The 25,933-nt window shown below is 37.0% G+C and overlaps 1 protein-coding gene across 1 annotated transcript in view; it reads left to right on the top strand.

Moving 5' to 3' along the window:
* The window catches only part of LOC104135610 (macrophage mannose receptor 1), a 32,976-nt gene extending 9,995 nt beyond the window's left edge, over positions 1-22,981 (top strand). Inside the window, exons 6-30 of the mRNA XM_009649279.2 lie at positions 345-491; positions 1,401-1,583; positions 2,124-2,281; positions 2,684-2,794; positions 3,929-4,044; positions 4,482-4,630; positions 5,124-5,323; positions 5,611-5,738; positions 6,343-6,430; positions 7,005-7,140; positions 9,179-9,217; positions 9,322-9,485; positions 10,605-10,672; positions 11,113-11,213; positions 11,866-12,008; positions 13,121-13,226; positions 14,045-14,241; positions 14,662-14,764; positions 15,468-15,700; positions 16,872-17,037; positions 18,564-18,716; positions 20,228-20,344; positions 20,651-20,818; positions 22,022-22,057; positions 22,408-22,981. Of these exons, the coding sequence (XP_009647574.1) occupies positions 345-491; positions 1,401-1,583; positions 2,124-2,281; positions 2,684-2,794; positions 3,929-4,044; positions 4,482-4,630; positions 5,124-5,323; positions 5,611-5,738; positions 6,343-6,430; positions 7,005-7,140; positions 9,179-9,217; positions 9,322-9,485; positions 10,605-10,672; positions 11,113-11,213; positions 11,866-12,008; positions 13,121-13,226; positions 14,045-14,241; positions 14,662-14,764; positions 15,468-15,700; positions 16,872-17,037; positions 18,564-18,716; positions 20,228-20,344; positions 20,651-20,818; positions 22,022-22,057; positions 22,408-22,607 (3,410 nt within the window). The 3' untranslated portion in view covers positions 22,608-22,981. The remainder of the gene's footprint in view (positions 1-344; positions 492-1,400; positions 1,584-2,123; positions 2,282-2,683; positions 2,795-3,928; positions 4,045-4,481; positions 4,631-5,123; positions 5,324-5,610; positions 5,739-6,342; positions 6,431-7,004; positions 7,141-9,178; positions 9,218-9,321; positions 9,486-10,604; positions 10,673-11,112; positions 11,214-11,865; positions 12,009-13,120; positions 13,227-14,044; positions 14,242-14,661; positions 14,765-15,467; positions 15,701-16,871; positions 17,038-18,563; positions 18,717-20,227; positions 20,345-20,650; positions 20,819-22,021; positions 22,058-22,407) is intronic.
* Positions 22,982-25,933: the final 2,952 nt, after the last annotated feature.

The following is a 25,933-nucleotide window of genomic DNA, read 5'->3' on the forward strand; positions in this document are numbered from 1 at the left end:
GAAAGGACTTGCTGCAGCCTTTCCATCAGTGTGGGCTCAAAGTTTTGTCTCTCTTCTGTGCAAGCCAAGAATTTTCACAAAATGTCTAGAAATGTCTTATTTTTGAGACCACTGTTCTGCAATCAAGTATAGCAGAAAGTGTGAATTACACAACAAGCATGTAAGGAAATGTTTTGATGGGTAGTTTTAAATTACTTTTCCTTATCTCCGATAGAAAAATAACTGTAGCAATGAAGTCATGATTCCGCAATGACACATGAGAAGGCTGGAAGCAAAGTGTTCTTTCAGCCACTGACATAAAACCTGTGGCTACATAAAAATAGTTTGTTTTTTATTCTATGAAGGAAGCCCTGATCCTGATCTTGAGAAACTCTGTGCAGTACTAAATCCCAGAAGAGATGCTAAATGGGAAAACCATCCATGTGACCTGAAACTTGGCTATATCTGTAAAAAGGAAAACTCCACAATGGATCTTTTCATTCTTCCATCAGGTATGTCAAGCAAATAAAAAAAAAAAAAATTGATAAAGACAGAATTTGTGTTACTAAAATGAAATTTCACAGCTATTTAAAATTTAAAAAAAAGCATTGTCACTTCTGCTTTGATGAATGGCACAGAACAAAGCATACTGTTATTCTTTAACCAAATATATTAAAATACTGGAAATGTTCCTGGAACCCAGTAACCACACAAGCAATTTTTATTTCATGATACTATTCACGATTCCAAAGGCACTGGTCTAAGCCATACACTATCAGAAAGGTATCATGGACTGCATGGATGTGAAAATAAAGTTAGATATGCCTCATCCTTCCTCCAGTGCATTCTGATGAAAACACTGAGGCTTATCCCTGAAGTCTTGGGTAGATGGCACCAATAGGCTCAAACCATCCCCTCAGGGGGATTGCTTGTAACCTAGAATCATGGCAAAAAAGAGCAAGTTCCTTCAGATCACTTTCCTACTACGTTTTGCTCTGATTCATTTAATGAGACTTAGTGTGGAAAGCCACGTGTGCAGAGAATTACTTGTGCTGCAGTAATAATGCCTTTATGAAACATGCAAAACATAACTGGATGGGGTATATTGTGTCAAAATACTATACATGGAATTCCAAAAATATTCCTCTGTCCAAACGGGAATATTTCACACTAGTGAAGTCCAGTTACCACTGGCTCCATTATTTTCCTCTTTTGTTTAAATGCAGTATCTTTTCTGTGAAAGTACAGTGTGCAACAGCAAACACGTTTTATGTGTATGAGGAACGCATAGAAGTAGTGCTTACTTGCAATCACTCATTTTTTATTCTAATTAGTTAATTAACTGATTTCAAATGTAATTGCAGTTATTCCAGACTTCAGTGTGTACTGTTTAAAAACTTGAAATATCTATTGACTTTGAGGGGATGCAGAGCCCGTTAAATGCCCAGAAGGGTGGCAGCCCTATGGAGGTCACTGTTTCATGGTTCATAGAGACCCCAGAGAATGGAGAGAAGCCCTACGTTCCTGTAATGAGAGCAATGGCAATCTGGCCAGCATCCACAACCCTGAGGAGCATGGCTTCATACTCTCTCAGCTTGGCTACAGTGAGTATTTCTACAGAGCATTGTTTGGTACAAATGGAGAACTATATTATTATAAATCTTACAGAACTGTAAAAGGAAATCCTTATTTGTTTGATATGAATATTTATAGGGAAGCCCACAGATGCATAGGTTAAAAAAACCCAAACACCAAAGAACCAGAAGAGAAATCATTAGTGCTCTCTTCACTTTCTTTTTCATTCTTTTCCTTTTGATTTTCATTTGTTTTTCACTGCATGAAATCACTTAAAGGAAATAACAGCTTGAAGGAAATTACTGCAGTATCTCCCTCAGACACCTTGTAGCTGTAGATACAGTAATGGACTCTTACTGATAAAGCTGAGGAATCTCATTTCCTGCCGGTATCTCATTTTTTAACTTCTTGAAAGAAGAATGTGAATTAGATCTTAAAATAAACACCACTATCATTTAATCTAGATGAATTTGTACTGTAACGTGGCAATTTCAGCTCACCTCCATAAAATCTTGCTCCTATGGACTGTTTCAACTCGGGTACCAACACAGGTGAATTTCTGTTCTTAGAAGCTGCGGATGAGCTGTGGATTGGTCTGAATGACCTCAACACTCAAATGTACTTTGAGTGGAGTGATGGGACTCCTGTGACATATACCAAATGGTTGCCTGGAGAGCCAAGCCATGCAGTCAGCGGGCAAGAAGATTGTGTCATTATGGCAGGAGAGGTAGAATCATGCCATATTTCTATAGCACTATACTATTTGACTTTTGTTTCTATGTCTAGGGTTTTTTTATGAATGTAACAAAATAAATCTGGGAATGGTATCTTTATTCACACAGAAAGAGGGTTGTTCTAAATTAAATTTAAAATTAAATTAAAGATAACTAGATGAATGTTCACATCGGATTGTGAGTGTACATTATATGCCAAACAACCCTTAACAGTCTGCCTGTGACAGTTAGCTTAACATAACCTCACAATTAAGCACAAATACCTGGAACTCATTAAAAAGTAAAGATCTTTATTTTCCCTTTGAATCAGTATTTTTTAAAAAAAAATCAATAACATTTCTAAAGGAAACAGGTTCTGCCTCCATATTTTTCACCTCTTCCCAAACTGCTTCTAGGATGGATACTGGGCAGACAGTGCCTGTGATAGAAAGTTAGGTTACATCTGCAGAAGAGACCCACTACAAGGAGTTTCTGGGACAGTAAAGACTGATCCTGCTTGCTTGAAGGTAAGAAGAAAGTGTAATCAAGGATCTGGTTAGCAAAAATCTATTGTTTTCACAAGCTTCTCTTGGCATTGAACCTATCTTTTTTTTTTCCCCATAACAAGTGTGATTGCACATCAAATTCAGGGTGATAATTTTCACTACTTTCCCTTATTTAAAATAAAGTTATTTTGAATTTTTTTTGTCAATATGAGTCAGGCCCATTATCTCTCAGAACGGTCTGTGAAAGAGGCTAAAGCCATTAATGTGGTTTTCTGAATATTTGTTATATTGTTCTACAACCATCTGTGGTTATCTAAGACATAGCAGGGACTGGGAACCATTTCTAGACTATGTGGCATGATGCAAGTTGATGACAAATCTCATTACTGAAGCCAAATCAAAACAATTATTTTGCTTTTGTGAGTGAATTTGTTTTGAACAAGTTATTGTATCCTGCTTTTTTTCCTTCTCTTTCCCCCTCTTTTTGCTTTCCTGTTTACTACTGTTCTGTATTTAGTAACATTTCCCACAGCCCCATATGGGGAACAGAGCTGAGACTTATTGCGCTAGATGGAACTAGGAGGCAGCCAAATACTGAACACAGATTTTTACCTTTCTTGGATATAGCAAGCAAATCTTGAGCTAGTATAGGAAGGGAAAAGTGACTGGGAATTCAGCTGTAATTATGAGGATTTTGCTTTTCCAGTTTTTCTGCTACCTCTTCAGTCAGACTTTTTAGGTGAGCTGATGAGTTAAATCAATTAATTAGTCTAGTTACTGTTCTTTTAGCCTAGAAATGCCAGGAAATGAGTCAGCATCTCGCTATAACACAGACTACTCTCTTCAGTTCTGAGCAAGGAAGTATTTTACTCACCTGGTTCTGAATACACTCTCCATTCTGTGTGCCTCTGACATTTTTATCGGTTAAAATTTATCAGTTAGTAATTGTCAAAAAAGGGGGACTCATGCATTAAATCTCTTCTTTCTGGATGTCTACTAAACTTAATTTCCATTAGTCCCCTGGAATTCAAATTAATATATATTACCGCATTACATTTTTTTAAAAAATATGTTGATTTAAGAGCAGACACTGAAATTCAAGCAGTATAACATACATTCTTTTTACTGCCAATATATTCCACATCTTCTTGACAGGGCTGGGAAAGACACGGTTTTTACTGTTACCTGGTTGGACATACATCTGTAATGTTTTCAGAAGCAAAGAAAGCCTGTGAAAGGAGCAGTGGTTATTTAACAAGTGTAGGAGACAGGTATGAAAAGAGTTTAAAAACTACATCTGAGGGAATAATCTTGGGTTTTATAACATAGTAGAGAACTTTTTGGAAAAAAGTGTGAAACCAAAAAACCAGAATATCCTTTTTTTCTGGAGGAAAAAAAAAAAAAAAAGCAGTAAATACAGTAGGTCTTTTCTAACTAAATATATTTTACACATTCATGTTTTCTAGTACTTTACTCGAAAAAAAAAAGCACAGCTGCTTCTATTCTGTAAGGAGCAGTTTTTCATTACAGCACGGCTTCACCTGTTATTGAAGCTAGTCCCTCTGCTATCCAGTTAAGCAAAATTTCCACTTAAATGTAAACCTAATGGAGACTCCATTCACTCTAGTCTTGTGTAGTTTAGGAAGCTGAGAAATGGTAGACTAAGGGAAAGCTAGGCTTAATCCCTATCTGACTCCTGTCATTTCAGGTATGAGCAAGCCTACCTGACCAGCCTCATTGGTCTGAGGTCTGAGAAGTATTTTTGGATCGGTCTCTCAGACACAGAAGAGCAAGGGATGTTCAAGTGGGTGACTGGTGAAGGTGTTCTGTACACAAACTGGAATGCGGCAATGCCTGGTACTCTGCCACTGGAGTAAATTTATGCTACTAAGGAACTGTGTTGTAATCCTAAAGTGTTTCCCAACTTTGCTAAAACACATCCATGATGACACATACGAACATTCTGCCTTTGAAATAGGAGTGCCTTTGATATAAACTGCCATGAAAATATTTCTTTTCTGGCTCCTCATTGCTTACAAGAGCAAAATCAAACTGAGCAGAAAGGGTGAAATCCTTTCCAGCCTGGGTGACAGGCTGCCAAATCCTTGCAGTGAATGGCATAAGAAAGTGGCAGGCAATGGGGTGTTCATGCACTTGTAAAGCTTTTCAAAAAGGACGGAAGATGATGAAGGACTCCACTGGCTGGTTTCCTCTTTTTACACAGCTCCTCCTTTGAGCAGACACTACACTTAGTATTTCAAAGTCTTTTGTCAATGAATCACATGAGCTGTGAAAATGTCAGGGGAACAACTTTAAAACACATTTCAATTTTCTTTTATATCTCACGAAGGGAATGAAGCTGGTTGTGTTGCCCTAAGGACTGGAAATGCAGCTGGATTATGGGATGTTCAGAACTGTGAAGCAAAGGCAAAATTTCTCTGCAAAAAACTAGCTGAAAAAATTACTCTTCCTCTTGCTCCTGAAACCGTTTCTGATTCCAAATGTCCCTTGGGTTGGGATACAAGCAATAGCACCAATTCATGCTTCAGAGTAAGTACTAATTTTGCCAATAATCCAACTCATTAAGACAGAAGAGCACCAAATAGGTGCACCTAAACTTCAGGGAGTGGCACGTTATTGCATGGATGTAATAAGCTTTTACACAACTACTCACAGAAATCACTGCAGTCATCGCTCTATCAATCAGTGATACGTAAGGCTACCCAAGTAGCATACCCTTTAATCCCTATTATATATTATAATTGCAATGGAATATTTTCCTATTTTGTTTACACAAGGCAGTCAGTAGATTTATTTTTATCATGATGTAAACACAGGTTTTTGTGAGAGAAGAAAACCAAAAGAAAACATGGTTTGAAGCCCGAGATTTCTGCAGAGAAATAGGAGGAGACCTGGCTGCTATTAGAAGTGAAGAAGAGCAAACAGTGATAGAAAACTTAATAATGTAAGTAAACAAAACATCTAATAATTGATATTTTGGTGTTACAAAACTTTACATAGGAATAAATACAAATATTCTTGAGTTGCTCCTGAGACAATTAGTTGAAAATCTATCTGTTTAGTGTCATAGTCATATGAAAAAGAGCTGAAAAAATATTTCATATGGGTACCATTTTCGAAGACATTTTTTGAGCTCCTAAAATTTGTCTTCATCCACAAATCTTTTAAATTTAAAAAACCCAACCCAACAACCAAATCATTGGGATGCTTCTCTTTCAGACTCATTTCTAAGTTTTTTCACTTTTTGAAACTAAATTGTGACTTCAAGTAAACCTGAATATTTTATTTCTCAAACACAATAATCACAATATCAATGAAAAACAAGGTGCTGTGTTTTCAACACAAACATTTGCAAACTTTTGAAGCATGAACTTAACTTACGTGCTAATGGGAGTTCGCTGACCAACAGCATTTTGCTCTTTTTAAAATTTTGTTTCTATTTAAAGTCTTCAATAAGTGTAGGAGTTATTGTCCCACGTAACTTTCAAAATTTAACAGAGCTAACCACGTATATCCTCTTCTTCTATGACACATTTTTCACACTATAGAAAAAAATCCCCATCATCTCAGCCTTTCTGGATAGGTTTGCAGTGTTTGGATCCTGATGGTGGGCTTTCCTGGAGTGATGGATCCCCGGTGAGTGTTTGACCTTGCCACTTTCTGTTCTGACCTTTTTTGCTGTTGGAGCTGTTTCCATGACTGGTGTCCATGAAAGCTGTATAAAAATTCCCCAAAATGTCTACCTTGTTACTGAGTAACTCTAAATCATTATTCTTCATACGAGTTTGGAAAAGAAAAAGGCCAATAAACCCTGAAGTCAGACGATCAGAACGTTTGTAACATGGAGTAATAGTTGCAGCTACAGAGACAATTATCTAAGTGGCAAATATATGAGAAAGGCCTCCCCTGATTTTTATTAGTCTCTGGTGATATATTGCCACGTTCCTTTCCCCTGCTATTGATTTATAACCTAATTTGATTCAAGTTTTCATGGAGCTGCTGGAGTCTGTTAAATGCTGTATAAACCCAGAGTCTTTCTTTTTTCTTGTGGAGTGACTCCATTGCTTTAATAGCGCACATAGGATGCACAGCCACAGGAGGAAAGTAAGGAGTGGTTTGAAACTTCAATGCTACTTCTCTTTCCTTGCAGAGTACAACTTTTTTCCCTGTATGATAAGAAAAAAACCCCAAAGTTGTGTTTCTTCTGTAGGTGAATTATAAGAAAAATCATTATTTCTACAATACTGCATCTGAAAATTGTGGAGCAATCAGTGAGGAGCCTTCCATGTCATGGACTAAGGTGCACTGTGAATACAGCCACAGCTGGATTTGTGAAATAAAGAAAGGTAGGTTATTTTTTACTCTAAGCTCACATTAGATAGAATTTAAGCTGAATCTGTCACAACAGGAAGTTCTGCACGTTACATGCTTGTAGAAAATTTGGTTGATTTCACAGGAATTTTGTATAAATGCAAAATAGGTCAAGACTTACAAATACTTTCAGAATACAGCGTTTGAACTGTTAAACTTTGTGTTTTATTTAAAAAAAAACATGTTATATGATAAGCTTTACTGAAAATGTACTTGTTTATGTAATTATAGAATCGTAAAAAATAAGGTGAAAGCAACCTCAAGGCCTTATCTGGTAAAATCCACCTCCAGCAGATTTCTGTCAAAAAAAGACTGACATGAAACTGTATGTTTCTTGGAACATTTACCTGTAGGGAATTTCCAAGTTGGGGGTTAAGGAGGGAGAAAGAGAGGATTGCAATTTGCAAAAAAAAAAGATTACTTCAAATCTCTGTGTCCTTTGCGAAGTGAAACTTCACTCCTATGCTCAGGTGTAGCTTGAATGCTACACAAGGACACATTAGTCACCTCCTCTAATTTAAACAGCACTACCAGTGTACTAGAAATAAGATGACATGTAGAGAAACTCCTGGGGTAACAGGCTTGCTGTAATGAAAAGATGGTAATCCAAGCTTCAAAATTTATACACTTTAAGACAATAGGGAGACTCACATCTTCCTCTCATACCAGCAGCAAAATCTTCCATGTTTATCCTTCTGTGTTTTTTTTTTCTTTTTCCAAATGTAACTACTGTTGAGAAAGATATTCAGCGAAATAGAGGAATCAATTTAGCTTTGTACTGAGTTGCACATTTTGCTCCCAAGACTAACAGGAGCGTTGCTTTGGTGGCTCTTTAGGCTCCTTCACACAAGCAGTAAGGATTAATGTTTAAAGTGATACTTTTCTAACTACGATAATTTCTGCACTGGTGAATTATTCAAAATAATCTGATTCTAACCAAGGCACATTGTCTCAGCTTCTCATGCTTAAAAAGTAATAGTCATAGGCAACTATTTCAAAGAGATGTTGTGAAGATACTTTTCCTGGTAACTTCCTTTGTAATTCCTCACCTGCATGATCAGCACAACTATATTAGCAAAACTGTCAACAGTAGTTGGATATTGTTAATTATTATTAGTTTATGAATGGCAGAAATTATAGCCTGAAGAAATTACCATCATTAGTCAGCAGTGCATAATGTCATACTGAAAGATGCTGAAATAGACCTAATACTTTGTGCTTCCAGAACAGACATGTATTTTGTTCTTTTAAATCCGTTAATGAACCATACAAGAGATTATTTTTAAAAGGTGACATGACTTTTTTTTACCCAAGCATGTGTGTCACACACTTCATTTAATGCATTTACATTACAGAAACACAAACATCACAATGGATTCCTGTGGAAAAAATTACAGAGGTGACATTTGTTTTACATTTTTATACCTCTTGGCCTTGCATGTTTAGAAATACATTGCTCCAATATCCCACTCTGTGTGATGTGGAAATTTTTCATTTAAATTATTTCAAAACTGGTGACAACAAATTAGTTTCACAGAAAAAAAAAGTTTTACAAACAAATACTAATAAAGTTTAAAATATTTTGAAGCAAAAATTTGCTTAGTATTTGAATTTCTCATTCAGATACAAGACAACATCCATAAAGAATCTCTTATTATTATGCAAAATATATCAACATTGAAGTAAAGTATTTTCACTCTTTAGTTTTCTTTCAGAAACAAGTACTCATTCAGACTAACTTCAGTACCTAATTTAGGTAATATTTGGGATGTACAAGATGCACTTACCGAAAATGTACCAATACAGAGATGTAGGACTGTAATACATCTGTTATTCTCTGAACATCCATTTCTGCTATGCACCAAAGATAGTATAAAAATATATTCTGCATCGAATATGTAAAATATGGAAAATTGATAGACATTAAAATCATTTCCACTAGTTGAACACTTATACTGGCTCAACATTTGGGAAACATTTTACATCTTCATTTTTTTTACCATTTCATTACAGGGACAGCCTTGAAACCAGAACCTCTGGGCCCTTCTGCTGGTAAGCTTGTTTCTTTTCTCTTATCTAAAGGATGGTGTCATGTAACAATACCAGCTTGGTGTAAGGACCACGAAGAATACAGAGATTCCTTTTCTGTGTTGCAGCATATGAAGTCACAGAAGACGGCTGGATTTTACAAGGGGACAAACAATATTTTTTCAGCACAGAAAAGACCTCTATGGAAAAAGCCAGAACATTCTGCAAAAGCAATCATGGAGATCTTGCTACTGTTGGAAATAATAGCAAAAGAAAATTTTTGTGGAAATGTGTAAGAAGAAATTTGACTGTGTTATACCACATATGGCCTATATGCCCTGCTGCATATGCTGGCGAAGTACAGGAGAATGCACTTGTTGCATAATATGACTATATTTTATTAGCATTAGATTCAAATGTTCAATGAAAAAACTCTTTATTCTACAGAATAGAGCTTCTCTTTAGGAAAATAAATACAAAAGAATTTACCATTTACTGGGGGGGTATATTCTTGTATATTCTAATCTAAATAGAGTCCTGCCCATGACCAAGCATGTATAAAGAGCAATGAACAGGCAGATTAGGTATACACTGAGAAAACTGTCCTTTTGCCAGGGTGGTTACCTCTCATCTGAATATCACATTCTAGAATACAGTGTTGTGTGTAGATGTGAGGCTACTGCCAGTGCAGCTCTGATGGTCACATACCACATCATGTTGCTGAATAAAAACAACTTTTCAAAGAAAGGTTTAGCTTGGTCCAGGTCACGGACTGATGAACTAGGACCTTCATGAGTTGGTTTTCCTACGACACGTATCAAAACTGTTCATGTATTTCAAGGGCACTGCCTGCACGTTTCCTGAGACGGTTCTGATGGGCACATGCCAAAGCTGTGGCAGGGGCATGCTAACAATTTCATTGCATGGATGTTGCCTCAAACCTCTGCCATAATCCTGTTTGGTTTACTCATACCAAAGTAGCTATGCAACCTCCTTTCTGTCTCACACCATTAGATGCTTGCTTTTATTATGTGGGAAAGGATATGAAAGGAGGAGAGGACAGACAGCTTGAGACACAGGAATCACATGGCTGCTTAAGAACGGGAAAGTACCAAAAAATTTTATACTAATTTTTTTCTCAAATCTTCCTTGTTTTCAAATTGAGAACACAGCTTTGAAAGTTTTGATCATACCAGTAATGCAGCCAAAACTGGGAAAGCAGCAATAAAGATAATAAAGCAAAAGTATGTGGGTTTTACTTCAACAGGAGTCCTTTCTGGTGACTACACATGATGATTTATACAATATGCATTCTTCTATTTGTTTCCATAGCATAAAATTTACACTTTTTCATATTAGATGAGTACTAAATACCAGAAAGCACTAACTAAAAGTACATTTTTGTGTTTAGATCTTAAAAATTGGCAAATTGGAGTCATATCTCATAGGATTAATTCAGAATGCTGATCGACAGTTTAGGTAGGTAAACAACCTACACCAAGATTCATGAAAAGCGGTTGTAGAAGTTTTGTACTGCCAGAGTCCCTTCTGGAGAGACAACTGCAAGGGAGTTAAATACAGATTCAGAGATTTATACTGCATATTGAAATGTGTGCTCTCCCTTGGTTTAACTATATTGTAAAAACAGTGTTTTAAATGGCATTTTTATAGGCACTATATGAGCTATGGATACATAGATAATGTCTGTTAAAAATAAAGGTATTTTTGCTCTTTGACTTGACATGCAGGGATTTCATTTTCTAAGGTCTTCTAATCCTAATGGAAACTCAATTTACAGACAGATTCAGCTGTATTTTGGGGTTTTTTTATATTTTTAGAATGTTAAGGTAGATTTTTCTGAACTGTTCCATGAACATTGTCTGAGCAACCACTACTGTTTTCTTGTTGTCTTTTTTCAGTTGGATGGATGGAAGCCCAGTGCACTATGTAGCTTGGGCACAGGGTGAGCCCAACTTTGCAGATGCTCAAGAGAATTGTGTGGTCTTAAATAAAAAGGATGGTGAGTTACACAACTGTTTTTACAAAATATTTTTATTGGTACTGCTCTTCCCCTGTTTGTCAAAAATACCTTGCCAACTTTAATCCATTCTTTCCCAGCAATTTGGGAAAATATGCATAATATAGTCATTATATCTGAGGTTTCTTCAGGAACAATATTAGCCATAAAATTGGAATCTAAGAAATTTATTTTAATGGGGAATGCAGGGATGACTCGATCACTGATTTTTCAGCTGCATAAAGAATGTGTTCTATTCAAATCAACAGCAAATTGGTCTTTCAGAAAAATAATTAGAGACTAGTTATCAAAGGAATAGAACATAGATGGAGTTTCACATTTATCGTGTTTTCACTGATAAAGTGTTACTTTACACTTGCGTGTTTCAGTGCCACAAAGCAGTTCAGGTGGGTTCTGCTCAGAAGTCACAGAGCTGCCATATCAGCCATCTTGTATGGCCACCCCTCCCACAGTCACAGCAGGGCCGAGGTCCTACTGCAAGCAGTGATGACGGGAGGTAGAGTTGAGCTGAAGCCTGTTCTCTCACCTTCCCAGGCAGGTTCCTTTTGAACCTACAAGCGTGGAAGCCAGTTCACTTCCCACAAATTTCAATCTTATTCAGTGTCATATTATATATATTTAAAATTTATTTCAGGCCTGTGGAATGATGTCAGCTGTGGTTTTTCAAATGGGTATATCTGTGAGAGGCACAGAAGTTTTATAAACTCAACACTTCCTTCAGCAGTACCTTCACCTCCTGGAGGATGTCCTGAAGATTGGCTTTTATTTAAAAATCAGGTATGATAATATCCATCCAAGCACAGTGATATTAGTCCTTGGGAAGGTACTTAAAGATATACAAGAGGCCTATTGCCTCTCAGATATCTTTTGACAGTGATTATCCAAAGCTGCATTAAGAATTGAACCAGTTGCCTAATTCTTGCAAAATGGGGGTTTCACAGGTTTTTAACTGTTTTCCTGAGAAGTGGTCATCTAAAATGTATGGGGAAAATCTGCCACATTGCATATACTTTCAAAAAAATTGAACTGAACTCAACTGAAAGCAGCAACTATAGCATAAAATCAGTCATTTGACCTGCAACAAAGCAGAAATAAGGCCAGATTTTTCCAAACAGGCTTCAATGTAACACTTGCCTTTTCCCAAAAGGGACAAACATGATGTGCTTATTAAGCAAGGGTTCTATTCTGTAATATACACAATATTGTTATGAAAGCACCCATGGATACTCACACCAGTGGAGTTTATGCCAGTACACTTTTTTTTGCATTTTTGTTACAGTCTTCAGAGTTGTTATTTTCCACAAACTATGCAAGATAGATAGTTCTCTGACAGTGCTACTGGTGTGCCACGGAGCAGAGGGTGAGCTGTAAACGTGGAGAGGGCATGCTAGGCAGACTCACAATTACCAAAACCATGTCAGGGTGAATGTGTATTGGTAATGTGATGACTACACATTTTTTAAGAAATCATGAGTCATATACTTCCATTAATAAAAGAGCTATAAAATGAAAAAGGCTGAATACACACAGGAGAGCACACTGATCATAGGCTCTATGTCAAAAATGCTTTTCAGAAAGTTCAGATGATCCCATATGAAACCCTGGGCTGGGACTTTCTTATAGAGTCAGCACTTTTACTAATGATGGAGTATGGCTTCTCAAAATCTCTGAGTTGGTTACACATTAGATTCTCATCAGACTGCTACTGCGGTTCATAAAAGGTTGTTTGAGTTTTATGTTGATTTTCTCAGCTCTATCACAGAAAGAGTAAATTTCAAACGCTAACTTTGGAAAATTATTTTGGGCTAATTTTTACTTAAACTAGCTCAGTTCAAACCTAAATTCCTTCTGCTGTCACTCACCAACAGTCTGTACTCATTTTTCCCTAGTGTTACAAATTTTTTGGCTCTTCCTATGAATACTGGCATACTGCAAGGAGAGCTTGTATGAGCCTTGGAGGAAACCTGGCGAGCATACATAATGAACAAGTACAAGGTATAGTGCAACAACTCTTTAGGTAATAGATAGCATTTACTCTGCATATAACGGTCATTTCCTGCAAAGAAGAACCTGACAAAAAAAAACCCTGTATGTAAAAGCATGCATTTTATGATGTGTATACTCAACATGGGTTACACAGCGATGGCATGAAACATTTTTGGAGGAACTGGAACCATCTGTCTAGGGTGTGCTAGTGACACTAAGGGTTGCTTCCTTCTGTTCCATGCAAACTGCTTTACATTATTTATAGGGTATGAATTAGCACAAAGTAACAAATCCAGGCCTGGCATTTGTAGTTTTAGACACAGAGAAAGAAAAGGAATCCATGGTCTGTTTATGCCAGAAATAGAAAGGGATATATCAGTATACCTCTCTGAAATGACTGCCTAAATTTGGCAACTTAACTCAGCAGTAGCATGTCAGAGAAAGGCATGCTTTCACCTTGTCTATGTTCCTGGGCTTCCATTTGCAGCTGTATACAGTTACACATTTCCATCAGTCAATCAGCTCATCCTGAGCGTTGAAATAATTGAACTCATGGCATAACATGGTGGTCAGGTGGGTTTTTTGTATTTTTCCTCTTTCCAATCTTGCTTCGTAGTTTCAAATACTTTTACCCTTTGAGACTTTTCACATGGAAATACTTGATATAACTTTGAAATAATAAACTTGGGTGAATTTCTCATCAAATGCTAATTAAAATGTATTTACAAGACTTTAACTAAACAAAATGCTTAAGGATTTGTTTATGAGCCGATGTCTTGACTGATGACATGACATGTCCATCCTTCTTTCTACTGGCTTTTTTCCAGCTTTTCTCACTTACCATTTGAAGGATGTTTCAAATGACCCCTGGATTGGCTTGAATGATATACTCCATGAACTTGACTTTGTCTGGACTGATGGAAGCGCTGTCTCCTACACAAACTGGGCTCCAGATTCCCCAAAACTTGTAGAGCCTGTTCTGTTTGCCAGTCTACATCCAGAAGATGGCCACAACCTGCTACAGGCAAATACCGCTTAGCATTTACCATCAAGCTAAATCTGTGGAGCAATATCACTTCAAGTAAAGAGCTCACTTTGCTACAGAGATTGCCTCAGCCTTCTTCCCAAGTTGTTCATCTATCTTTACACTGGGATGAGTGATAAAAAGTTCCAATGGTCGAGTATTCTAGCTATGTCAGAGCACAAAATGGCATTGCTGCAATTTTGCCAAATTTTGACTGAATAAAGATGGGATAGATCGAATAAAGTTTTATTTTTCATAGTAATCTGCTGTTCATTTTGGAGAAAATGGAAATGCAACATTAGAATTTTAGAAGTTAACACATATAGTGAAACTACCCAGAGTGTTATAGTGCTTTGTTTTATCACTTCTTTTATAACTTCATATAACATTGTACTCATATTCTTTCCCTTACTCCAACAGTTTGACTGTGTTTCTCTGAAGAGAGGTCATGCTGATGACACGGGAAAATGGAACAATGAGCAGTGTTATATGTCCACAGGGTATATATGCCAGAAGAATAGTGGTGAGTTCTGTACTGCTAATCTTGAAATAGAAGGATTAAAATAACAGAAGGATTAAAATAACTTTTGTTGTTTAACATGTTTTAGATCAATTACCTTTTTTTTTTTTCTGTAAAGGATCAGTAAAAGCTAATGGCCCATCTTTCATCCCAGTGTTACTTAGAAATATTTTGGAGAAGGGAATGGTAAATACAGTATCTGAGCTTAGGAAAGCAAAATGATTTTATTTTTAAAAGTGTAATTAAATAGCTAAAACCCACAAATATTTTAATTACATAAGTTCATAATGATCTATAGATTACCAAAACTGATAAGTTTTACATTTATCGAAATAAACCTGAGAGTCATAAAACTGGTAAGCAGCAAAGACTATTTTGAAAACAAACACACAGGGTAGGTGTGTTATTTGTGACTGATGGGGTGAATTTACCCCTGTGATATAAGACACTGTGAATTTACCGATTCAAAATTCTCAGAGGCTGAAAATGTATTTCTTTCATCCAGAAAGTTCACTCTTGTTTTGAAGTTGTCTGTTACTTATAAACAACTAATGAGAAGGTGTTTCATTCCATTAGCAATTTTCTACCAGGTTTGTAAGTAATGAAGATACTATTCAGTTGCTCAAGTCAAATATGTGGCCTCCAGATTTAATTCTTCTTGGGGTGGGTTTTTTTTTTTTTTTTTTTTTTTTCTTTATTCCTACAGATCCTGGACTCTTTAAGTCATCAGCAACAGCACTGGACTTTGCTTTTGACCATTCTGATGGCATTAGCTATTCTGTCACCCATTCCAAAATGAACTGGGAGGAAGCACAGAAAAACTGCAATAACAATGCCTCAGAACTTGCCAGCATTTTAGACCCATATAGCCAGGCACTGTTGTTCTTACTTGCGCAGGAATATGGAGAGCCTCTGTGGATTGGTCTGAACAGCAAGGCGGTAAGAACACATACATTACATACAGGTAGTCAAGCTGACATCCGACCTGATCTTTATGCTCTCATCTTGTAACCTTCTGCCAGTGTAGTGCTGAAAACAGCATGTTACATCAGTACAGTACCCTTTTACACTGGGTATGACACATATGAATCACACAGTGGAGATTTTAATGAACTAAGAACTCTTAAAAGCTTTGGCATAAGGTAATGCTCCTGCAAACCAGTATGTAACAATGCTGTGTGTTGTTTGGAGTCATTTAAAGTTCTCAAATAGAACTTGTAGAATCTCCCACATTTTGAGTTTATTTTAATCTAAAAGACACTCCAGGAACAACGTGCATCCTGCCCTCCTGCCATGAGTTTATGTACCTCGGTGATCAGTGATGTGACCTCTTGGGTCGCATATCTGAGACCTGCAAAGTAATGCTTTTTACATGTGCTTTTATGCTACACATTCTACTAGAGCAGTCTTATTTATGGCAGCAGTAACAAAACACAGCTGTGGACAGAAACAGGGGTAAAAATTAATTAGAAGAACCTGGAGGCTATATGATATAGCACATATTGAGCAATGGATATATTTTTTTCATTTGAACGTGCAATTGGTGTAATTGATCCCATTAAGAAGTTAGAATGTTACGGAAAAAAATCCTTTCTGTTTGTGAGATGTCTACATCAGTTGTATGACAGGAGAGGGTGAACATTTGGATGGTAGGTGTGTTTTGACATGCTACACTCTTCCCCATGAATCACAGTCACGATAACTACAACAAAAATGATGGCGATCGGTGCTGCTTATTAAGAACACTCCCACCCACACTCCCATTTTCCATGGGTAGTTGTACCAATGTGATATCGTATCTGACTCCCAGTTTTATGCCTTCTCTCATACCCCCTTTCTTTTTCCCCTTCTTTTTCCCAATGCTTGAAAAATGCTCTAAATTAATGTTAGATAATTTTTGGAAGGCAGGAAAAAAAAATCATTCTGCATTCACATTTGTGGATAATAGACACTGTACATGTTGTTGCAGTTAGCATTTACAAGCACAAAAAGTTGGCATCCATAGGCATACAATTCCATACTGGTTACATGAGAGTCGTCTTGAGGATCCTGTGTAGTAGCTATGTCACTCTCAGCCACCTTGAAATTACCATATAGATTTTGCTTCCAGACCAATGGCAAGTATCAGTGGATCGACAGATGGAGATTAGTTTACAGCAAGTGGTCCAGAGGGGAACCAAAACAGACATTTGCATGTGTCTACCTAGACACTGATGGCACCTGGAAGACTGCTTCTTGCAAGGAAAAGCTCTTTTCTGTCTGTAAAATATCGGATGGTAAGCAATTAAAGATAAGTGTTTGAACTAGAGGATGTGTATCAACTGTGCTAAATGTAGTAAGCCATTGAAAAAATACGTCTTGTACACTAGTATACAGGAAGACATACGTAGCTAACTAACTAGTTCTAAATATTGACATGAATTCTTCCCAGAAGTAAAACAATTCATAATTACCAAAAGCCTAAGAAACAAAGGATTGGATAGTCATTAACTTCTTAACTATTCATTCTAATAGGAAGAGTCATTTACTTGCTATGAGACCTGTTTTGATGAGGCATCAGATGAAATTCCATATCCAGTTTGGGGCACCAAAGTTTGAAAACGCTCTCAGTCATCTAGGGTTTTCAGATGACCAGGAAACAGGAATTAGAAGGAAAGATTATAATTGGAGTCGGACAACAGACTAAGAAACAACAGAGTAAGAGAAACCAGATTATCAATTTTAAATACTAAAAATGAGCCCTAAGGAATGGAATTAAATTCTTCCCTATGTCTGATATGAGTTGGAAAAGAGTAATAGACATAAATATGGCAAGGAAAACATAATTTTATCAGTACAGAAGCCTTTAATAAATACTTTGGGCAGGTCATGGAACTACAGGCTGCTAAGAACAGACAGAACAAACATCTGTTAGAAATAATATAATAATATATCACCTTCATGTCACCTGTGAGCACAAAGATGAAGTAAATAACCCCTTGAGGAGCCTTCCAAGCACAAACTTCTATAATTTCTATGGAAATAAGTATAAATATGATTTCACAATTTAGCTATATTCTTAGTTTTGTCAACATTATGGAAGACCTTGAATCATTAGAAAATTTAAAATTGCATGCCAAATTACATTCTAAGATGTTTTAATTTGACAAAAATCCTCAGATCTGATATATAAAGTCTCTTTCCACTTTAATATTCTGGAAATCTAATTTGAGAACTGAATGTTAAAAAAAAGGGAAAGAAATAGACTGTAGAAGTCTCACAGGAAGAAAATGTAATTTGGCAGAACATTTAATTTTCGTTCCATCTGCATTTATCTTCTCATCCAAAATCTTCCTATTATATCATTCACTATGGATTTTATTCAGGACACAGTTTAATAAAAAATCCTACAAGCCATGTTTAGTTACACCAACACTTTCATTCACAATTACAGTTTCTGCTATAAGGTCTTGATCCTGTCACAAAATAAGACTGAAGTGTCAGAAGATGTTTTAAAAATAGCGGTTTTAACTACATGGGCAGATATTTATGCCAAAAAAACAGCTGGGTATTTTACTGACTAGAGGAATTACAAAAATTGTCATTAGGCAGAATCTATACTTCTTGTAGCCTAGTGTATCTTCCTAATCACCTCGATAAATAAATATGAAGCAAAATATGCTCTCGAACACAAAATCAAAGCCATATTCAAGCTCTTTTTAGTACATGCTTCATTTCTATGATGACAAACCTAATATAGACTGTTATGGGAAAAGCAAATTTTATAAAATAACTGGATTCCAACTACCTGATCTCTTATCAGTAATGGCCCCTACTGAGCCTCCACAGCTTCCTGGAAAATGCCCTGAATCAAGAGGACACAAATCTTGGATACCCTTCCATGGTCACTGCTATTACTTTGAGGCCTCTAGGAAAAGAAGTTGGTCTCAAGCTCATCAGGAATGTGCCCGACTAGGTGAGTGTTTTGTTTTAGCAAGACTGAAGATGCAATTAAACACACACACAAAAAGGGTGATATTGCTAAGCAAATCTTAAATTACTTTAAGACTTCAAACTTAATGCTTTTTGGCTTGCTTTCCTGATCATGCTTTTTTGCAATAAAACTAAAATTTGTCAAAGCCAGAGGCATCTGATACCTCAAATACAAGTGAAATATAAATATCTCAAAAATATGGAATTCCTACTAGTTTTACGGAAATCAATACTTGGGTAGGGAGATAAACACTTTTAGAGTCCCACCAAGGCATGAACTGCAGGGTTAGCTTTCCCCTCCCCAAACAAGAGTGAATACGTACACAGTGTAACCTAGGAGACACAAACTCATAGGGAAGTTGGCTTTGTGAGTTCCAGGACACAGTTCATTAACTGGATCTCACTGGCTGTACAACAAATGAGATGCAGGAGTAGTTTAGCTTTCATGAACCAGTAAAACACATCCAGCCATGCAGCTCCTGCTCTGGAACAGCCCCCACTGCTGTCTACAATCTGGAGGGGAGAGCCACATGTGGATCAGGGGAGAGGAAAATACACTTTATTCCACATTTCTGATTTCTCCTGACCCTTCAGTGAGAATTGCTGTGGTGCAGCATGCATTTCAGTGTGAGTAAGAATAGGAAACATCCTACACATTAGCACTGTGATAGTCTTTTAATCGTAAGAGAGAATTCATAGATTTCAAGCAGCACTTCCTTGTATGTATAAAAACACTGACCTATAACTGAGTAAACAGAAAAAGTAGCTTTGCAAAGGCATTTTACTTTACAGCTGTTTGACAACAGAATTCCTGAAATGGTTCTGTAGAAAGATAAATCACATAATTACTAGAAAAAGTAAACATTGCACCAATAACCAGAACAAAAGGTCACATTTGGACATTGGTCCATATTCTAAATTCCTACACTTTTGCCTACATGCTACTCATTGGCAGGCCAGGAAGGTGGTAATTTCCTGATGACTCCAACAAAGCTTTGTGTATTTGTAAAGCCAGAGCACATGGCAATTACAAATCAACTTCTGGACATCTTCTGGAATGCAACCTCTAGCTGCTTAAGCCTCTTATCTGCCCTTGCAGCACACAGCATCAGGCACTGCCAAAAACGCTGCCCAGCCACTGGCAGGTGACAGAGCTGTAGTGGCGATGTGCGTGGTGCTGACTACACCATATGTACCATTTTCAGCCTACTTGCATCACATTCTGTGTGGTTGGACCTATCCAAAAAGTAATTGCAGAAGAGCAATTTTTCTTCTCTAAAATACTAAAGGCTAAACAAAAATCCATGTCTTCGTGGTGATTTGCATCCATACAGCTCACAGTCATGCTCAAAATACAATACAGCGATATAACTGTAACGAGACTAGTGAATATTACATGCTAGAATCTCTTCTATCTTTCTCCGTATCTTTTATGTGTTTATTGACTTAAGCTGTAAGAAAATGTGGCATTCTGATGTGTTAATATTTTTTCAGCTGCTAATTTGGTATCAGTAGGAGACTATACTGAAGCAAACTTTCTGTCAGACACCATTAAGATACTCCATGGAAAATCGCCAAACTTTTGGATCGGGCTAAAGAAAAATGACAGAGGTAGTATCTTCAATTATAGATTATCATATCATACAATATGATGATCTGTTATATTAAAAAAAAAGCAACTTTATACACTTGAAAGTACACATATATAAAAAATATACAAAGTTTGTATATATACAAAGTTTGTATGTATATACAAAGCTTGTATGTATATACAAAGCATGGTTACATGTGCTTAGAAAAGTAACTGAAACATTTAACTACCTATTTGTGTTATAAATTTTTGTTTTCCCCATCACAACTTATTCTATCTGTCTGAACCCCTGTATTTTGTAACTATATGCTCATTTTAAATATCAGGAGAGTGGGTATGGACAGACAAATCTGCCATGGATTTTGTCAACTGGCAAATGGGAGAACCTTCAAACAAAAGGCATAAAGAGTGTGGAGAAGTATGTGCATTATCTGGCTACTGGAACGCCAATGTCTGTTCTTTCAAAAAAGGATACATTTGTAAAAAACCAAAAAGTAAGTAATATTTCTAATACATTAAGGTTAATAGTGCCTGATAATGTATTCTCATTGCATAATGTAAAAATATAAAACTTTATAGGTTTCTGTGCAAAACCAATGGACCCTAATAGCAGGATTTGGCTGCCTAAATACTGCAGAGCCCCACGTGGCTTCTGACTGCCTCCTCAGAAGGCTGCATCTCCCATAAGTCCTGTAAAATTGCTATTAGCCTCATGCAACCATCAGGAACACTTCAGACCCCTATGTTTAGGCAAAAGAATGGTCAAAGACCACTCATTTTTAATGAAAAGCCAGTTTTCAGTAGAATTTTCTCTCAATTATCATGCAGTCCAAGTTCAAAAGCAATGTTTTGTTTAATTTCAGCTGAACATATTCTCTCAAAAGAAAAAAACCACCCTTGTTCTGATGAGTGCAATGAAAAGTCTGTCTTGTAGAAATACTGGAATTGGTGATTCTTTTCATTGCTGCCCTCTGAGCTGATGGATTAGAGGAATACGATAACATACATTCTTGTGGCACTCTTTATCTACAGTGTGATAGAATCATGTTTAATAAAATGCTGGTACTCTGCGACAGCAAAATTATCATCTGCAAGAAAATGCAGGAGTTCTATTACCAACTGAGATTAAATGAAAGTGGTCCAGAACAGGAACATTTTCTTTGGTTAAATTTCATATTTCTGTTCACCTTTTCCTTAACTGATAAGTTTAGGAAGTGCAATTACTATAGAAGCCACGTACAGACAGAATGGTTGCCCCTGACAGAAGGGCCTAAACTCACAGAAGATCTTTTTCAGCTCAAGTAAAATGCTCATGACATATTTCTAACACTTGAGACATCCATTCAGGAAATTTTTCCTGTTTCAGAAAACACCTTAAAATCATTAAAGATCCTGTAGTCAGTTTCTTAGAAATGAACATATTTGAAAACACTTCTAGGAGTAACAGAAATCTGGCTCTAATCTCATGTTTTGTTGGTTATCTCGACTGAGGACGTCAGATGCTCTTGGAATGAAAGAGCAGAGCATTCTACTAGAGATTTACACTTGCTTAGCTCCATCTCTCCAGGAGAGCAATTGTCATCAGCAGGTGGATTTAGGGGGAACTGTCAGGAGCACCTAGACTTAGGAACTTTAAAATACCTCTTTTTTTTTTTTTAAGGACTCAGAATAAACTTTTTTTTTTTTCCTTCTGAAAGCTCCTGAAAACATAGAGATGTCACCAGAAAATACAGGTAAGCACACTTCCTTTTAAGTAGAATTATAAGGAGATGCTCAAATACAACAAGAATATAATTATATAGTTTCTAGGAATTAATTTTGAGAATATATAAACGTTAAAAGTTCATAAACTTCATCTGTACCTAGATAGAGGGAACAGAGGTAATTCTGAAGTAAACTGCTTTTTGATCAGATTGAATTATACTTTATTTGGTTTTGTTAGTAAAAAAAACCCCACTTGTTGAACTGAAAATCTATGCACATATTGTGTTTGTCTGACGTTTAGTTGAAGAAATACCATTTTTTACTGAATTCTGAAATCTCTTAAGATCAAATGTGTTGAATCCTTTTCATCCACTTACAGGAGGAAAAATGGAGAAAGTACTTTCTACCAGCATCATTTGGCTGTTCGTTCTTCTAGCCTTTTCTATAGTTGGAGCTGGAAGTATAGTTTATTTCTACTTGAGGAAGAAAAGACAAAACCAGCTACATATTTCAACCAGCATGAGTGGACCAGAAGCACCTGTGGATATCCAAGAAAAAGATGCACATACTGACATGTAGTCTGACAAAATACCTGTATGTTCCAACAAAAAACAGCCAGTGAATCCATGAAATCTTACGCCAGCTTTGCATTTTCCTACCCAGATTATAGGGCTCTTCACAAATATAAAGTTCATGGATTTATATAAATACACACCCATACATACTCCCTCAAAAATCCCCCCCCAAAGTGTTAGTTACTTTTGGTTTTTTGTTTAGTTTGGGGAGTACACATACATTTTTCACATAAATGAGCATGGCTGAAAAGTTTCCTGCAGAGGTGTTAGGGGAAAGCTGTGACAGATATTTACAGTATGAAATTGTTTTATTTAACTCAATGTAGAGTCGTCTTTTTGCTCATATCTTTACCTTATTTTTTCCTGCTGTATTGCTTCAGTGTTATCTAGGCTATGGTGGGAAACACTGCTCATTTCAGATTTTCATCTTCACAGTTGATAATACTATTTTTTCACTCACGTAAAACCTATTATAATACCGGCATCTGTGAATTAAAAATTATTTCTTTACCAGATGGAGAGATGGGAAAAAATTTGGAAGAGTCCTTTATTCCTACTTCTAGTCTGAACTTTGGGAATATTTATGCCATTTCCTGCAGCCTTGCACTTCTGTATTATTCTGTAAATATCAACATTTTTCTGCCAGGTTCAAATCAATAATAAAAATACAACAGTAGATGATCTTTCCATTGGGTTTTTTTTTTTTTAGTAATGATGCTTTCAATATGCAGAGATGCCCCTTTTTAAATCCAAGCATGTATAATAAATGGCTGTCTTACACTGCATTACATAACTCTCCAGTTTAGATAAATAAAATCACTGATGTACATTTGAAAATAATTTCTTCTATTTTTTTTTGTTGTAATTTCATTTGATAATGTACTGCCTAGATCCCCTTTCAGCTTTTCTTTAATTCTACATGGTAGCAGTGTTTGCCTCAGGGGGCAGTTTATCATTCTGCGCATTTTAAGGCATGCATCATCCCTCCTGAGTTATGAAAACACCTTTCTCCAAGCTACGGGAGGGCACCTGGCACTAACAAGCCTCAGTGAGGAAGCATAGGGAGGAGCAGGGCTAGAGCAGAGGAGCTTCTGTAACGGCAAACAGACTCTATCTTTGGCCCTTCTGTGAGAACTGCAGTCAGAATTTCTTAGCCTTTCTCTATGCTTAAGGTCTCTGACTGACAAAAAGATGATGTCATAGTAAAGATCTCTTTCAAAAAGAAAAGTATATCTGCAATAAGTGGTACATGTGGAATAGGTTTCTGCACCAGGACATCTGTGCCTATGCCTGAGCAGCTTGAGAACACACTTGTGTTACCTCTATTATTTACCTTTTTTCTAGATATCCAGTAAACAATAAAGGCTCATAAGTAAAAATGTTATTGATAGCTACTTAGAATGGAAGTCCCTCCTTCCTATCTTAAAACATGGGGCACCCCTGCTAACATGTTCCCTCCTGAGCTTTCAATTTTTTGCCCTGCACTCCTTTTCTGGATGGACATACATTATTCTACACCTTTGGCTAAATTTGTAAAGAAGTTTCACCAATCACAGATACAGAAAAACGTCTAAAGATTGTATGGCTTTTCCCTTTCTGGTATGTCTGTATGGCATCACTTAACCAATAGACCTGGTAAAAAAAACCAAACCAAAACAAAACAAACCCTACAGGTTATTTAAAATAGAGTTTAAAATTAAGTAAATCAAAAGTAAATTTTACAATTGATGTCCTTTGAACACTTTGTAAAGCCCAGAGATAAAAGCCCTTAGACAAAAACAAATTCCTAAATTACTATAATGGATCCCATAATACCAACTCCTTTGATAAAGGAACAGTCACTGCTATTTTCAGGAGGAAATAGGAAATAGCTTACAGAACTTTGCACAAAACCGTGCAAACGAGAAAAACACCACCTGCTTCCCATGGAGATGACCAGAGGTACAATTGTTTCCTGGTATGTGCTATAGAAATCTGGGAATACGTAGTTACACTTACCTTTCGGAAGAATAAATAGTGAAAGTGCTTTTTGTCTTCTATACTTACAGGCAGTACAGGCTGCTGGATCCTACCATATATATGCCCAGCTGATTACCTGATAAATTAAAATTACCTTTCCCAAATGAAAAAAGGAAACATACAATGGAAGAGACTAAATTTTTTTAAGTTATTTGTAAGTTAACTGTAAAAACTGGGAGCTCATAAGAGAGGCGTTCTGGTGATCAAATTCAGCACAGCCTAGGACCTCCAGAGGAGGAGCCTGGCTGGTATCGCCACCATGTGGGAAGCGCGGAGAGCTCGATAGTCAGGCCATCTACCTGCCATCTAGCTGTTATTATATGAAAATCTTTTGATACGCATACATTTTTATGTACAGATATTTTGTAGTTAGACTGAACATTGTGCCTGAACAAGAAATGGACAGGATCACAGGCTAGGCATAAGGTATGCTGCTGATCCTCCTGCAAGACACTGAGACACTGCAAAGGCTGATCCAAAGTGCCTCTTTGGAAACAGGAAAGACAGAGAGCACTGTGGTGAGAACAGGAGTGGGAATAGGTGAGGGCAGAGTGAGCCAGTGCAGCAGTGCTCATACCTGGGGAAAGGGCTGAGGAGGGCCACAGCCCTGACCAGAACTGCTCACGTCAGGCAGGCACCATCTTTGCTACCCACTGCTTGCAGCGCGGGACAGCATTGCCATGGCAAGGACAGGTTGTTCAAACCAGCGAGTCTTAAACAACTGAACAGCCACTGGGGCAGAGACCAATGCGTCCGAACATTCTGACTCCTCTGTATTTGTCTTTTGGACTGGAGATAGAAATGACCAAGAGATTGGCCACACACCTCATGCATTGCTCTGACAGAGAAGAGGGCTGGGCTGCACTTGGTTAAACTGCATAGAGCAGAGGAGACCCTTACCCCTTGCAGTGCTTAATCCCAGTGTTTCTGCCCAAGTCAGTTGTTTGCTTGTTTCTCTTTTCTCTTCAAAAAGTCCTCTATACTTAAACCCGCTGTCAGTTCAGTGCTTGGGATAAGAAAAAACACTGCTTATTATAAATGCCTTGGTTTAAAGTAGCTTCAGAGTGGAGAACAGAATACATCCCAGAACTGTTGTCAAATATAAGCATTTATGCTGGTGTGCATATGCGTATTTGTGTAGGATTATTCCCCTCATTTTCATAAATAAATAATGCCCCAGTTTCCTCACCAGTTTCTGAAGGACACAACAACTCCTTCGTAGCTAGACGGTGATCATTTTGTGACAGGAAAATTTAATTCAGTAATGGAAATACAGAATCCTTAGTCTTTTTGCAGCCAAAGGAAAAGTTT

The sequence above is a fragment of the Egretta garzetta genome, unplaced genomic scaffold (assembly GCF_000687185.1).
Source record: "Egretta garzetta isolate BGI_Z169 unplaced genomic scaffold, ASM68718v1 scaffold641, whole genome shotgun sequence".
NCBI lineage: Eukaryota > Metazoa > Chordata > Aves > Pelecaniformes > Ardeidae > Egretta > Egretta garzetta.